Below are 16560 nucleotides of genomic sequence, written 5' to 3'. Positions count from 1 at the left end.
CGGGAGAGGATTAAAAACGTTAACATGCAAATTGAACCTTAACCCGTCTGTCAGAGGGTGCATATTGTAGTGGCGCTGTCAATACGTCGCACTCCGGAGGTTGACAGCTGGATGTCGGCGGGATCCAAACTGAGTTAATATCATCGTTGTCTTTGGGAAGTGAAATGTGAGCAAATATATGTGCTAATTATTACATTAACGCCAATTTTAAATTCGCTATTTTCGATAACGTTATTTTAGTCAAAGAATTTGCATAGTATTGTAGGTATGAATGAAAATAAATTTGTTTGAATGCTTTTCAATAGCGTAAAAATTACGAACGGAACAAGATATGAATATATTTTCTGTGTCAGTTATAAAAGTAATATATTTTCTGTATCAGTTATAAAAGTAACAACAAATTTACTTTTAATAGAAACCGATTGTCGAATGAAAGTCCAATTTATTTTACAAAATTCATGGGAATATTATTTGTATTTCATCTAATTAATTATAATTTCAAACTCTCGTTATTAAATTCACTAATTAATCAACTTTATAATAATAGTGAATTGTGTTGTGATGCACACTATCTAACTCTATACATATTTTGATATTTCTCTATTTTGAATTTAAAAACTAGCTTTTATCTGGCTGAATTCTGCTTTTAATTTCTCCGAAAATTATGCCGCGTAATTATAAAACCGAAATCGTATATACATATTAAAACAAAAGAAAGAAAGAGTTCATTACATTACTGCTTATTCTCTTTCGGGTTCAACAGCAAGTTCACACCTGCTGGGAAATAAAAATAAATTCTTGTGAGCGTTTTCTTACTTCTGTTTAATCGTTATGTTAAATTTTTGGTTTATAGTTGTCAGGCATTTTGTTCCACGTACATGGACTACTGAAAGTGTATTTGCTCTTAGGAGCTCGGAAGAACTGTATTAGCCTAGGTTTTATTAAAATATTTTTTACCCTGTATGTTTATTCCCGAACGATCTTGATAATATCAATAAAAGTAATCAACCGAAAATATTGATTTCTATTTTATTTGTATTTTAATATGAATAGTAGATAATATATAGTAGTTTGAATGTCATCTACTTTATTAGAAACTTATTTCTAGGAAATTCGTAACGTATTGGTAGATAGAATATAGTCTCTGTAGACTCCTACATAGTACACAATATAGCGAAATATTGTTAGAACAATGAATATCACCATGATATATTATACCTTCACGACTTCAACGCACTGTTATTAATTTCTACCCCAAAATTCCAGAACTGTTCGATTATTGTTGCAAAGGATGGAAGTTTCAAGCACGTTGTAATATACCGTCTGGTCCCGACGATCGTCAGTCCCCTGCAATACATCGCTCTTTATGTTCCCAAATCAAAACGTGTACGCAGTGTTCTCCATATTCCTGTAGCTATGTACGACGTTCACAGAGATTGAACGGATCTCTGTCTATAAGATTTCGCTTTGACAATAAGGTGTGGTAGATGGTCTAACTCAATAGTAATTGGCGGTGAACAAAGGGCGGTCAAAGCCAGCTTTGCCTAATAGTGGTACGGGCGTATTTAGAAAGGGGTTAGTTTAGGTATTTTCTGTCACGGCCACGTACGTGCCGCCCCCTTTGTGCTGAACCGGTCTAGGCTAGCAAATTATTTCATATACTACGTGACTTATGTTTGTGGAATGAAATTAGTCAACGCTTTCAGAAACAAACTTGTTATTACGGTTATCCTTAATTTATTTGTATCGTAATTATTGTGTTCAATGTAAATCATATTGTTCTTGATAGTTTAATTCGAACAAGATTAGATTGATAAAATATCGCAATTAATGATATTTATAGTAGATAGTAAAGATTTAAATGCCGAAAGCTTCTTTTTCTTGTTGAAGCGATATTTAATTCGTTCATGATTGTAATTAGTTGCTTTTCTGAAATGTTAAAATCTTTTATTTCTCAATCATATCAATTGAAGACCATCCAAAACCAATAGCTCAAGAAATATTGGCAATATCGACAAAATTGCGCATAATAAAGCATTTTCTTCTATGCCCTTAATAGCTGCCTTTGACTCATAAGGAATAAGTGGCTCTTTGTGTACATTGTTAGTATAAAAGATATTAAACAAAAGGTTTCAAAGTGAAGGTTAGGCCAACATTAGTGAAGCAATGACAGGCGAGGTGATTAGTGCGAGAGCTCTCTGGCTGCTGTTAAACATTTAACATACCTACGCTAACAAGATGGGTTTTGAGAACAAAATAAGAATTCTTAAATAGCTCCCAAACGGAATACGTTAGAAGGTAATCATTTCATAAGATAAACGTAGCAAGTAGGTTATTATAATTACTTAGGTTGAAATAAGACGTATTATATTTTAGTAGTTCATTTATAAAAAGACATAACTAGATCTAGATGTAGGGTATCAACTTAAAAACTTCAATGGTAACTTTATTTTCTTTCGAAAGTGTTCCAAAAACTAGGTATGAAAAAAAGAATACAGTTTGTTCGTCAAACCCGCACCCGCATCTTTCACTCAACCATACAAATCACCCCACGATCTGCTTTATTCCAATTCTCATAAAAAAAAAACATTTTTAACGATATTTAACACTAGGTTATTTGTAAGCGTGTAAGTGAGCAGCCGTGACACTCCCCTGGCGCCCGGCGCTGCGCGGACAATATCCGAATATTAACCGGGACAGCTGTTTGCAAACATAATAAAAACTTTTCTACGACGTGATACGAGAATTTTTACCGAAACAACTCGCCACAATATTATATTAAACAATGCAACAAGAAAATCTTGGCGCATTTACTGTTTCGCTGAAATTTAACTTCTGGATAAAATTTAAACATTTGTTTTAGACTCGTTCTACTTATAAAATGGAATCTATATACATTATAGTCGCAGTTTAAAAATAGCATTTAGTCCGAGATCTATACTATATTTCTATAATGATATACCTTTTACTTACACAAAACCACATTTAAAAGACAATAAAGCAAAGCCAAGTTGATCCTGCATTAGTGAGACTGGCAGCTTGTTGAAGTCATCTAATACCCTCATATTATGGACCTTATCTATGCTGCTTGGAGCTTGCTGCTCTATTATAGTTTGTATTCACCACGTATTCACATATGTAACTGTCAGCTCGATAAAATATAAGCAGAACAATTAGTGTCGAAGTAGAATAATTGAAGTGAATTACCTACTTGTTAAAATGTTGTTTATATGTTATATTCATCCAACAAATCAATCCAATCACAGGATTTACGTTGTTTACTCTATCGAATAAAAAAATGTACAGTTCTTATCAAATGTTTATTCAATACAATTTTTAATATATTTTTTGTTACGTACCACAACATTCACGTGTATAATATTATATCATTTCTAAATTCATACCAAAATCCGCATTATGTATTGTACGTCTTGGAGTGCGGCATCCTCCGCTGACCTAAATGTACATGAGTGGTTGTCAGGTCCAAATAGACTCGGCATATCGCATCCTTATTCGAACGCAGGTGTGTCCGCCTCACGCCGCCGAGCGGAACCCTGCCCGTCTGATGAATATGCATGTCGATGCTCGCAAAAGTACGGTTTGTTCGACGGTAATCCAATTCCAAGCATCCCACAACGACTCCACCATACAATGTACCATCCAAAATAAACAAGCCGTAACCGATATTAAAACCCCATTCTTTGTTACAGAAGACTGACGCAGACAACCTACAAACAAATATTTCCACAAACGAAACGGTGAGTACGATTTTATTCAAGCAAATTCCATCGATAGCATATTTCAACCGAATTCTAATAAAACGCTTTATACGACGGCGGAATCTCAAAGAAAAATCTGCGACTCAATTATTACTATTTCGCCCTCGAGATTCCCTTTGTTTTACGAGCATACCTAACTTTTGCCTACTGACTCATAAAACTAGGGGCCATATCGCGCCATCTGCCTGCTCGTGCCGGAATCACTCAAAGCAAAATTACGAAATCTCGAAGGGGACAGTTTTCATAAAAGCCGCTTCGGATTCCGAAGAATAAAATTCCTCAGCGATTTCGAGCCGCCGGTCAGAGACGTCTAATTACGGCACACAGCTCTGTTGGGTATTTTGTCAATCGCAAACCTTTGATTCCTTACTTTTGTTTCTATCAAACGTCTTAAAACTTTTGAGGTGTAATAAAAGGCTCCATTCTCTGCGTTAATAGCCTTTCGGTCACGCAATCCGCGAATATTAAACTGTGAAACAAAAGGTCGGAATAATATTTAGGAACGCACTCAAACATCGGAAATGGCGGGGATAAATTCAGGCTTTTCCGCTTTTTTTCGGACAAACTTTGAACCTTTCCTTCCCGAGTTCGTAACGCTAAGTTCACGCTTCGCCGTTGTCTCGTTGAATTTATTATAATAATTTCCTTCAGATTATTCGTGGGACAGTGAACTGATCCGCAACTTTGTGTTTTTGTTTAGAAAACAATGTAATTCCTTCCCGTGTTTTATTATTATTCATGACAATCTCAAGAATGCCTGTTTCGATCTTTATTTTCTTTATTGCATATTTCTTGTAGTATGAGCAACATAAGATGGCTAAACCCAACGATTACAGAATATAATCTGTATCCTCTTTACCATAAGACTAACTTAAATGCTTAAAACGTCCAGAAGCAAAAATGATAACCATTTACATAAATACATATTACAATCATGTCAACCCAGCAAGTCATTAAAGTCGAACTGCATTGTTAATATCACTTTCCAGTGTTGAGTTTGAACAATAATTCATTAACAGTAACTATTAATCATTTACAATCTAAATTGAGTAAGGAAAAACAAATTAAAATAACCCGAGTAATGAAATTGATACAAAAAGATCATTTATCAACGACGTCTTCGAAGCTAAAGTAAAACGACTTTGATAAATTGTCTCACATTTTAAACTTACTATAGATATCACAATTACAACGAGTGAAGCAGGGTTGAAAAGCATTCTTACCGTGTGTTCTGTCTGAAGTACCCTTTCTACTGGCCGTGTGCGCCCGGGTTTTAAATTCCAAGATTTTATCTAAGGTGCTAGCAGCATGTAATTTGCGAGCGTGTTTTTGTATTAATACTTAAGCGGGAGTACTATGTAGTTCTAAAGATTAGTTTAAGCAGGTTTAAGGAGAGTGGAGGTGAATTTTCGCTTAAAACATTTTCGTCAGGATTTAATTACAAGTTTTTAAATTTACTAAAGATAACGAAAAATTGTGTAAAGTAGTCGTTTTAAATTGAGATCAGAAACGGTGTTTGAGAAGCTTATTAACTGAATTCCATTATAGTGTCTTATATGTATAAAATTAAAGCCAGATCAAATGGTGTGTATGAGATGATACCAGGCTCTTTTTTTACATTTGCAATTGGAAATTTTTCATAATGATGTGAGGGAAATAATTTAGTGTTCCATTTATTTGCAATCAGCTTGAGGTTATTCAGCTCAACCAATTCACCCGCCGGCTTTTGACACGCGCTAACGATGTATCCGTATGACACTGTATTGATTTTTGTATTTAATTACACGATTTGTTAACACTTGGAAAGTATAAGCGAATGTATTCGCTTATATTTATAATATTGATTGTGTACGTGAAGGTATTTGACCCTAATCAATCTAATTACGATTTCATTTTAAACATTGTCAATTCGATAAAGAATTAAACGTTTTACACGTACTCAAACTACTACAGCTCATTTTATAAAAAAAAAATGCAAATTCTTTAAATTAACCTTAAAACCAGATCCCTACGCACACTAGTTCTCACCAAATCTCACACAGGGTACTGATACCACTTTGCCTATCTAGCACTTTCTTTGCCCTTTTTCAAATATGTGAAACATCTATCTTTTTCTTAATTAGGAGATTAAAATATCTAAGCGGCTTAAAGATGAAACGAATTGAACACATGTATAGAACTATCGGCGAGGTCGCAGGTTCAGATACAGCTATCTGTCGGCAATTTGTCTCAGTTATTTATCGCTTGCAATTAAACTTATCTACACATTAATGTCCTTTGTAATTCATTTGTCCTTTGTTTTTTAACTTTCTATGGACGATTTATTAAGATATCTCTAGTTGGACAATGAATGATAGAAGATTTATGTTTTTATTTTTAGTAGGGAGTGATAAAATTAGGCCAAGGGTTAAGTCTATACGTAATAAAACATGTTGATGAGTATTTATCAATTTAACGAAATAAAGATTGAATAATGAGTACATACAACATAAAACAACGAATGCGCAACGGCATAAAAACAGTAAAGTTTTACATTCAGCGAAAACTAAAACTGCGCGTTCCTCAAATTCCACTTGAAACTAAAAAACACTAATTTATATCCGTGTAACAGTAACTTGGCTACATCACGTCGAATGTACACACATGCATTAGCTGTATAAAACGCTAAAGATATTGTTTTCCAAAGAGCGCACTTAAATTCACAAACAGACTTTCTTCCCCGCGGGGGGACGGTCCCCGGTTCCCCAGCGGGTCGGGGGGCGCGCGGGGGCGGGGGGACCACCAGCTGTTTGCTGCTCTCAGATTACTCGTTGATAGTTAAGAATGGTTAAGCATTAAATGTTTGCGATGCTCCAGTAATACAAGAATTGTCGTTATTTCTACCCCGAGCTACAGGACAGTTCTTTGGCATGTTATTACAATACTTATATGTTGTTACATATGTATTTTGTAAAATTGTAAAACTGACATGATTTAAAAGAGCAACTATGGAGTTTCTTGCCGGTTCTTCTCCGTAGATACTGCTTTCCGAATCGGTGGTAAATTTTAAAATATGTAATGACGTTTCAAAAGTGCTTCTTTAAGAAGTCTAATTGAATAAATAAATGTTTGAGTTTGAGTTTGAGTTTGAGCTTGTTTCTATCGCATTTTTAAAGCAAAATGAATGTTTCCTTTTTTTCTGCGGAATTATTTTCGCTGTGCTCTTGTTTTACGGTCAGAAGTTTAGCAGGAAATTAATCTTTTCGATGCACAGTCTTGTTCGGAATTGATTATGAGAGCGGTTTGCTAAAAATACAATTAAGCAGTGAATATTCTTATTTCAAATTGTTGAAAATATGTCCTTAAATTTATGTGTTCGTTTCAAACCTTTATTCTTTTAAATACAATGTTTTTTTATCTCAATTTGATAAATAACACACTACTCACAAAGGCAAAGTATTACTATTGAAAGACTTATAAATAAGCAGCTAAACAACAGCAGATAAGTCCCCATTTTTCGTAATCAGCAAAAGGGTATCCACTTAAACACTCTTCAATCCAAAGTAAAAGGCTCATTACGCAGCTCAGTGAGCGATCGCATATCGCCTAAACTTACAATCGTAGGGGACAATCGAAGGTTCAAATTGACCATAAAAATGTCCCCGTCCCTTCATTAGGCCCTGGATCTGTCCCCTGCCGTTCCTAACTAACGCCAGACCCGCTTCTGGTGCACAGACTAATATTTATGTAGAGTTTGGGTTTTTGATTGTAAACAAACTTACAGTAGTAGTTATAAATGTATTTGTACATGATTATATTGTTGTTGTTATGAAGAAGAATGATATTTGATAAAGATTTTTTTTACTATTTGCTTGTTATGCGAAAAAGAAAATTATTCCGAGTATTATTTAGTGTCAATATGATATTGTTAATAATATATGAGATGAAAATCTACAACATAAAATTCTAAACGAGGTTATATGAAACTTGTACGCGTGTAGAAGAAACTTTACACCAATTTGTCGTTAATCTAATTCCACGCAATTCCCATAATATATAGCCGTAAGAAATGCGTCTATCCCCTGAGTGCTCTGTACCAAATCGCTGGGGATTCTGCATCTGTCGATGTTCCCTCAGCCTGCCCCTTCTGCTCTGCCGCATACTGGCCTTTAAATTATACATCAAGTGACGTATTAAAATATCTTGTGTGGGGTTCGCATTTCTTTACATTTCCTTGTTTTGTGTTACTATGCACATAGTTACTTACTTGTTATTTCAAAATATACAACTACAACTTAATAAGCCATTTGATTTTTTTTATATTTGTACATTTCTTATTATAATTTAGTTGACACAAATATAGTAAAACGTTTACCGGTCGCTGGACAATTGTTCATCGTCTATAGCGGACGCATTTTGCTTCGAATGTTTTTCTTTTCACAACAAAAGCTATAGTTTGTTATAAATATCTATAATGGGTTCGTAATTTTATCAATATTGTCACACAAATGTAAAACTATAATAACATTTTACTGCAGTTTTGATAACAATAAACAAACATCGTAACTGAGAAACCCCATGCCCATAACGAATGCGAACATCAAAGACTACAAAAATCAATACAAGTTTTCACTTTAGGCACATAACAATAAAAGTAAAACAGTAGCATTCCGTACATCCCAAGGGAGAAGACAGGGGAGTGCATTCTTGGGACCCTCGCCATCAGTCCCCTGTACCTGCATATTGCGTAATTGTACGATCCAACACACAAACTTGTGTATGATTGCTCGTTACTTGGAGGGATTAACTCACAAAGAACTCGTTATTGGTTCACCTATTTGTGATTATTTGTTAAACAATATAACTATAATATAACTTCAGAAAGCAAGTAGATAGCTTTTTAATATTTTTTCAATTTTTTTCAAAATCAAACGATAAGATAGAATATAGATATTTCGATCAATCGTTAGAATATTACGTTTCGTTTTCGTTTCCCTCATTTATTTCAACTATTTCACTGTTAAATCTAAACCTTAGATATAATTGTGTTTTCATCTAGACATAACGGTTAAAATTTCAGCTTTTTGTAGCAAATTGTGCAATACACGAAATCAATAGGTATGTTGTTCTATTTATACATGTGGTATGAGTTTCATATACCATGCACCGCGGAGTAGTCCAAAAAACGTTGATTAACAATTTCTTAACCCTTATATTACATAATCAAGAAATAAGAAGGCAATATTTCCCGCATACAATAGCAATAAACCCTTATTTGACCAGTTGCCAATCGCCATGGGGCTAGCTTCCCCTTATTTTGAGTTAAGATTTGCGTTAAGCTCCAAGCAGCTGCCCCTTAATGGATTGTTAATATTTACCGACTTTAATGCATGTTCAATTTTCTTGGATCTTTAATGAATGGGGCTTGCAATTTTTATATATTATGCAAAATGTTTTATTAGATACAGTGTGTAGATAATAATGCGATGTAGGTATATGTTATACATTTTTAAGACAATGTTATGTTTTTTTTACATCAGGAATTATGTAATATAATATGTATATCAACTTTACTTGGATATTCTCAAAATATTGAAGTACCTATGAATTATCTGCGCAAAAGAATTAAAAGCGCATTTTTCTTAAAAGTTTTTATAAGCAGGCCTATCTAAACGCAACATTATTAAATCAGGGAAAACAATCACATTCTATGTATGTTCTCCAAATTGAATCAATCGTATCAATAATTGAAACAACAGTTACGTAACACAAGCATTGATTGATGAAAATCAAAACATTGTACATATTACAAAACTCTTGAATAATATACGCGAGTCGGATTTTGAAACACACAGTGTAGACAGGGTCTTTGATCGCGTTGTTATTGTATTGTAACACGTGCGTGTGCCCGCGCCCTAACGCGTAAACACGGTATCTGCGGTCTGTCAGTTCGGTTACTTTTATGTACGTATAGTTCAATGAATTTAAAACTGAAATATAACAACTACCATAATCGTTATATTTTCAGCTCCCATTCAAAATTACGACTTGAAAAGAAAAAATAAACATGGTTGGTGTGGAGTGAATACTGCATATATAGGTACATAAATATTGCATTGTAATGCTTTGTTTTATTTTACTTCAATAAAATTGACAGATAATATATATCATATCAATGTGTGTTCTAAAAAAACATTCAAAAATAAAAAAAGAACGGCAACTGACTGACTGACTGGCTGAATGTCGATACTGAAGCGCGTGTGGTAAATAAAAAGGTGCGTTTTGAAATGGAGGGAAAAATTGGAAGTTCCGCGTTTCAGTTCGTTTTACATGAAAGGTTTTAACGAACGCCCCGATGGCTCCTTCTAAATGTTTTATTGAGGTTAACTTTGTTATTCATGTCATAACGTAACAAAATAATATATTTTTGTAGCGGTTTCACGTTTACGATGGATAAACGTACGTTCGTTATGAGTTTTCAGAGAAATTTTACGAATACTTTCACGTTATGGGCGAATTTTAGTCACTTTTTATGATACAATACACATGCTAGCTGAGAATAAACTGAGTCGGCCGAGACTAGTTTATAATTTCTCGGAACAATCTAGAACTTTAATCTTCAATGCTGCATGAATAATAAAATATTTAATCATTTTTGCCCCTGTCTATACTCACACAACGTTACTCTACATAATATTATATTCTTCTCCAATACTGCTCTAAATAAATATCGTTCAAACCAATTCATTTGTTTTACCGTGAAAGCGGGCTATTCAAAACTACCAGCATTCTTCACTAGCTTCATTTTATACGGATAGTACCTTACAGCACACATGCGACCAACTTTATGGCTTACAGGTCCCATCAGGTAACTCGATTACGATGTATGTACCCTGTAGGTGTGTCCCAGGGGACTGATGCTCTAACAAATGTAACGAATATAAATAATAAGGTCGACGCACTGTAGACATTTACCAGATGTACGCTGTTTGATCGCTTATAATCGAATTCATTCAGTGTTGGCATTAATTATCTATTCATTATTAGTATTATCGCCTGTTTAACTAGGAGAAGTATATCAAAATATTCGCTAAAATTCATAAAAGCTATCGAAACTAGACAACTACTTAAATATTTACAAAGAGCCTTTATATTGTACAGAAACTGTGAATATATAATACTTATATGAAATGTGATGCAAAACATTGTTTAGTTAAACAGAGTTGAAATATACCGTGGGAATTGTCACGTGTCTCTGGATTGGTTATTTTGTCCATGGGATTAGCTCAAATTTCCTATTTTCACAGCAATATTATGTTAATTGTAGTTTAATTACACTTAATTATCTGGGAAGGACCAGTTGGGTTATTTTTTTGTCTATTAAATATTGTTTTCTTGTGTTATTAATAACTTATCCGCAAACAACAGTATTTTTATAAAAACAGTCCAAAACACGACAAAATAGGTCACCATTTAAGTTAATTATGACATAATGTAATATCTATTGTATATTTAAAAGTTAAGTCTGATATCATATTATATTTGAATTAATTGTTATGTTGACCTTCAAATTTTATATCTTACCTTTTATGATTAAGAATGGGGAATAATTTTATTTAGACGATATATTATATGTATTAAACATGATTGTAACAAGAAATGAATCATAATGTCTCTTTATAAGGCTTACCGAAACGAAACTTGTCTGACTCATATCACAAACGATTAACTACAAATTCATGTATATCTTCCGACACACAAATAGCAAGTATATGAGTTTAAATGGCAACAACTGTTTACTAAACAAAACTACTAACAGTAGCGTTATTTACTTTAATTTGCGCATCGCTAGCAGCGGAGGGCGAAATTCCAATCAGCGCGGAAGGCCGCAACCTTCATTCATCACTCGGACCCAGGTTTCTGTTTCGTTGGAGCGAATATTTTTTTGTTTGTCCCCCAGACCCCGCTGCAGCCGCACGCCCAATCCTCTAGATTAAACTGTCAATTCCGATACTATCTTTTTTTCCTTAAAGTCCGTGTATCGATCCATCTTCTTACCCTCGCGTTCAAATCGCTAAACGCTATCTATTTCAGTTAAAAGTTTTAATTGTAAAAACAATCTTGGCCTTTCTACATTTTTTATAAGTGACTAATAAAATCTCCAAGAGGAAACTCATCAAACACCTGTAAATCGTGACAAAAACAACGATTTAACGCCCCGTGAAGTTCGTTAACAATTTCTGCTTAATTAACTCGCTATTAAATTAATTACCTTACACAAAATCAAGATTTTGCGAAAAATATTCGCCGAAAGTTTTATTACGAGGCGTCAATCAGCGATCTGTTATTATCGCAAACATAAATATCCGGAAAATCAAAGTAACGTTTTGTACTGATATAAATCAAAAGCCTACTTCGTTTTTTTTTTTTTAAACGCTTTTACATGCTACAGTAAACAGTGCAAGAGAAATAGTGCCATAAACAAGGCGAATAAAAATACGTGTCCCCGATACCAATTGTCACTTTATTTGGACGTTTGTCCCCTCGGAGGGGCCGGGGTCGGGGCCCTTCGTTACGCGCCGCCATAATTTAGGGCTCCAGCTGGCTCATGTAATGTTGATTGTATTGCGCACGATAGCAAAGTAATCGTTGGCCCTTTTATGAACGTGCTGGCCGCCTGCTCGCCTGCCCGCCAGGCCGACGGACCGGCCGACTCGACAACGATCAAATAGGTATACGTCTTTTATTGTTCAGGGTGTGCTTATCCGTGATACAAAAGTTTATGAATGCCTTGTACTTCTTACGCTTTTGTTTTACATTGATTTACATTGGGATGTGAAAAATAAGTAAGTAATAAGAAGAATGATGTTGGTTGCATGTTGATTTCAATGACGGCTAAATATACGGTATACTGAAAGTGCTGAAGCAACGTGTTGAAGCAAAGTGTTGAACTACATATCATTATATTTTGTACTCAAATTAAAATATTCACTTATTTCACATTCACAAATTTATACACAAACAAATATTCACTGATTCCTATGCAAGATACTTCAACAAATATCGAATGTAGGTCACTTATAAAATTAATAATATTATCTAGTCATCTAGATTTCATAAAAATACAGATTTGATATTCAGTAGAGCTCTTGTGGTTTATTTTGAGATCAAACTGATACAATCTCAACGGCTTTGTGTCCAGGTCATTTGGAAGATGAATACATTCCATCTTGTTGTCTGACCAATTGACCCAAATAATAATAAAACTTAACCAATAACCGAATAGAATAAAACTTATAGCTTTTATGAGTGATATACTTTTTTATCGTTCGAATCAGATCTTGAAGTTGTTATGCTTATAATTTTAAACATAAATTGGGTTAAAAAAGTTTATAAATGATGCCTTTTGTTATTTCTTGTTCGTTTTCCTGGAATTATTTTCAGTTACCTACCTATTCTTTTCGTATTTTTCTTTTAAAAATTAAATTCTTAAATACTTGATTTAAAAAAATAAGGTTTTTTGTTAAACCCCGTTTGTCCTTAATCCTTATCTTTAGGTATTATATCAATTACGACTAATAGATTTATCGTACCCTGACCCTGCTATACAAAAAATTAAACGTTGGTTAATTGAAAGTGAGGAAAGCCCTGGTCTCAGCTGATAAGAGGTAATCTTCGTTTAAACAAGGGATTACGCTTCGCTCCCGGCGTTCGTTAAGGCGGGCTGTGCACGTGCGATTTTTTTAATACAATGCTAATTAAGTCATAACTTTGAGCTTAAAATATTACAAATTAAGATTTCTTCATTAGATGATATTTGCATATTTTTTTAATTGTTTTAAAATAGTTCTATATTTAATTCAGTTTAATGTGATCACTTGCACATGCAATCTGTATCAATAGATCAATATAAACACATTTCATAAATAAGAGTTATTTCTCTTTAAACATAAACTTCATACTTTATTATAAGTTTGCAGTGTGTTTTTGTTTCGGTAACAACTAGCAACTTAATTGTTTATTCATATAATTTCAACATAATAATCAATTAAAACTTTAAACTATAATCGCAGTGTCCGCTCGTCGCTCACACGCCTAACTATCAGCGCTAACTGATTACAAGTTCGGACGTAATCTCGGGTTTGTTTAAGAAATGTTTTCCTGTAAAAGGATTAGCTGATTCCCGAGGCTTAGCTCAGATTAGCGACGAGTTTTTATCTAGTGTTTAAAGCGACTCACCTCACTCTAACTCCATTTTGAGATATTGTCGCTTCACCGCACGGTAAAGATAGCCCTGAATAAAAAATAAAATAAAATTCCATTATTGAAAATAACAAGAATAATTGATTATTATAAAAAAATAATGATTTTTTCATAGTATGTACCTATATTTTAAAATGTTAGTAATTTACAATAGGCATTAATTAAATGTAGCGTATTTGTTTTTTCACTGGACTTTTTTATCTTATTCATAAGTTCCCATCCTATTTTACAACAATTAGCTATAAATACTTCTACCGATAAGATTCAAGAATTCATATTGGTATCAAACCTATTCAAATCACAAATAACACAATAACAAATTCCACTGACACAAAAAATCTATTATACAACAAATAAAACACCAGTTTCTGTTTATCAAAGCGTCGTCAGGATAAAACCTGGGATAAAATTATTCTGGGTCCATCCAATAGATTCGTACGTTTATCGAATGCCTACATTTATTTCGATGGCAACCGATACCCCGACCCTTTATATCGACACCTAAAGGATATTTTCCAAAACTGTTAATAGAAAGGGAAGTACCTAATAGAGCGTTATCGCTGCGTATAATTCATGAATTAAGCGATTGCGAAGGTACGTGTGTGTTGGGTAAATAAAAACTTATTGCAATTTATATGGTTGTCGATAGTCGACCTTTTTGTATCTGTATTTAAGTTTACATAGATGTAAGTGGCAGTCGATTAATGTAGTTTTCTTATAGATTTGGTCGAGGGCTAAGAAACTGTTAACTGAATAAATAGGTTACTTTTTGTCAGTTCGAACGAAGTCGGCTCATAATAAATTGACCCAAATTTGCGAACTGTACCTCATACAATTTAGTTTATCAGTTGACAACCTGTAGACCGGAAATGGAACATCTTAGAACGAGAAATTTTCGGAAAACGTTGCAACACGTTTCAAAAGCCAATAGAAAAGTGTTTAAATTTAAAGCTAAATTATTCTGTACCTTCAGAGTACCTATTAAGTATATTCCCTTAAAACCGTTAGATGGGACAATGAAGCTGTATAATTTATTCGACATTGTCCTTCAATAAATTAACTTTAGTTTTATGAATCCAGCATGGTGGTCTGGTCATTCAACTGAAAACTAATCCGTCAATGAACTTGCTTTAAAATTATAATTTATCAAATAGTTCTCGTTCTGTTTATTTAACGAATTGGAGAAATTGTTCTGTAACAATAATATTTCAATTTCAAATTAATTTTGGTTTTGATATTGTTGTGTTTAGTTTCTCTGATTTTATTTTATGATTTTAAATGTGATCTAAACGCCATTTTTACATGTTTTATAATCTTGTTCCATGTTGTCACACATTTACCTCAATAATGAAAGAAACTACAATCAAACATGGCTTCCACAAACGTTCACACGCTGCACTCCAAAAATCCGCCGTTGAGCAAATAAAAGCGTGTTAATATCGATTGCAAAGCTCGCCCTCGGGACGGGATTCAATCCCAGGATAATATTATACTGGGATTGATTCGTGGGATAATATTATTCGGAGCTACGTCACCACGCGTCCATTCAGCTGTTTCTATTATACCCGCATTAGTTTGTGCTCAGTCGACGGTTTGAATAATGCACGGATATGTTGTTATTTCATTAGAAATAACGATTAAGCTTAGGGTGTTCATTTTGGTGTGAAATTAATCTTTTCTGACACTGTTAATAGAAAAACTTGGACTTTACGACACAACACACAGGGCAAATAGGTGAATCTTTGTTTACTTATTTTTGTGTTCCAGATTATTAAAAAAATATATAATCAGTTAACTTTATTGAAATATAGTGTGATGACAACAAGCAAGTAAAAATAAAAATGCATATACACCTCTACGTGATCTTTAAGTGTAAAAACAAATAAAGTATTTTCGACTTCTACGTATTTCAATTAAATTTATAAATGAATACGAAAATAGTTCTTAATCCAGGCACAATATAATGGCCGTTCTGTGTCTCTCCGACCTTTAATTGTATATTGTTCTGTCGAGTATCGAGTATCTTTAAAAGAAATTTGTTTAAAACTATTTCTAATCCCAGCCAGGTAATTCAATTGCCTCGGAAAGTGCAAACATTACTTATGCATTATACAGACAATAATAATTATAGAAAAGCAAGTGAATTCTAAAATTTAAATAAAATTGTTCAAAGGTGTAGAGATGGTTTTGTTATATGTTTTACATTTTTCTTACTACTTTAAATAATATTCTTATTATTTTACAAACAAGAGCAAGAAAATTAATTTTCACGTTATTATCCATATTCAGTAATTACCTATTTTATTATTCAGAATTATCTTTCATATAAACGTAAAAATCTAAAAGATAGTCATAATCAATTATTATCAGCAAGTCTGATAATAATTAATTATGTCAGTCAGTTAAATAAAAACTACTAGAATTACGAAACTTTCTATTTTATAAAACAAAACATTCGTCGGTTCTTTCTGTGATCAAGTATGTTTTACAACAGGATATACGTTTACGATTCACAGATTTTTGTCATACATTCATTAGC

At 33.4% G+C, this 16560-nt stretch overlaps 1 protein-coding gene across 5 annotated transcripts in view; it reads left to right on the top strand.

Annotated features, from left to right (window-relative positions):
• LOC149490122 (uncharacterized) overlaps nt 1-16560 on the top strand; it is a 225467-nt gene that overhangs the window by 123116 nt on the left and 85791 nt on the right. For 3 of the 5 annotated variants that reach the window (XM_089701420.1, XM_089701407.1, XM_089701415.1), the window contains one exon: nt 3711-3758. The exons of the other annotated variants lie outside the window; for them this stretch is intronic. In XM_089701420.1, coding sequence (XP_089557546.1) covers nt 3711-3758 — 48 coding nt within the window. The remainder of the gene's footprint in view (nt 1-3710; nt 3759-16560) is intronic. 5 annotated transcript variants of the gene reach the window in all.

This window comes from Colias philodice, chromosome 2 (assembly GCF_061535455.1).
Source record: "Colias philodice isolate Cphi_HAF_F1 chromosome 2, ilColPhil1 Martin Lab GWU primary, whole genome shotgun sequence".
In the NCBI taxonomy this organism is placed as follows: Eukaryota; Metazoa; Arthropoda; class Insecta; order Lepidoptera; family Pieridae; genus Colias; species Colias philodice.
This window is presented reverse-complemented; position numbering and strand designations above follow the sequence as displayed.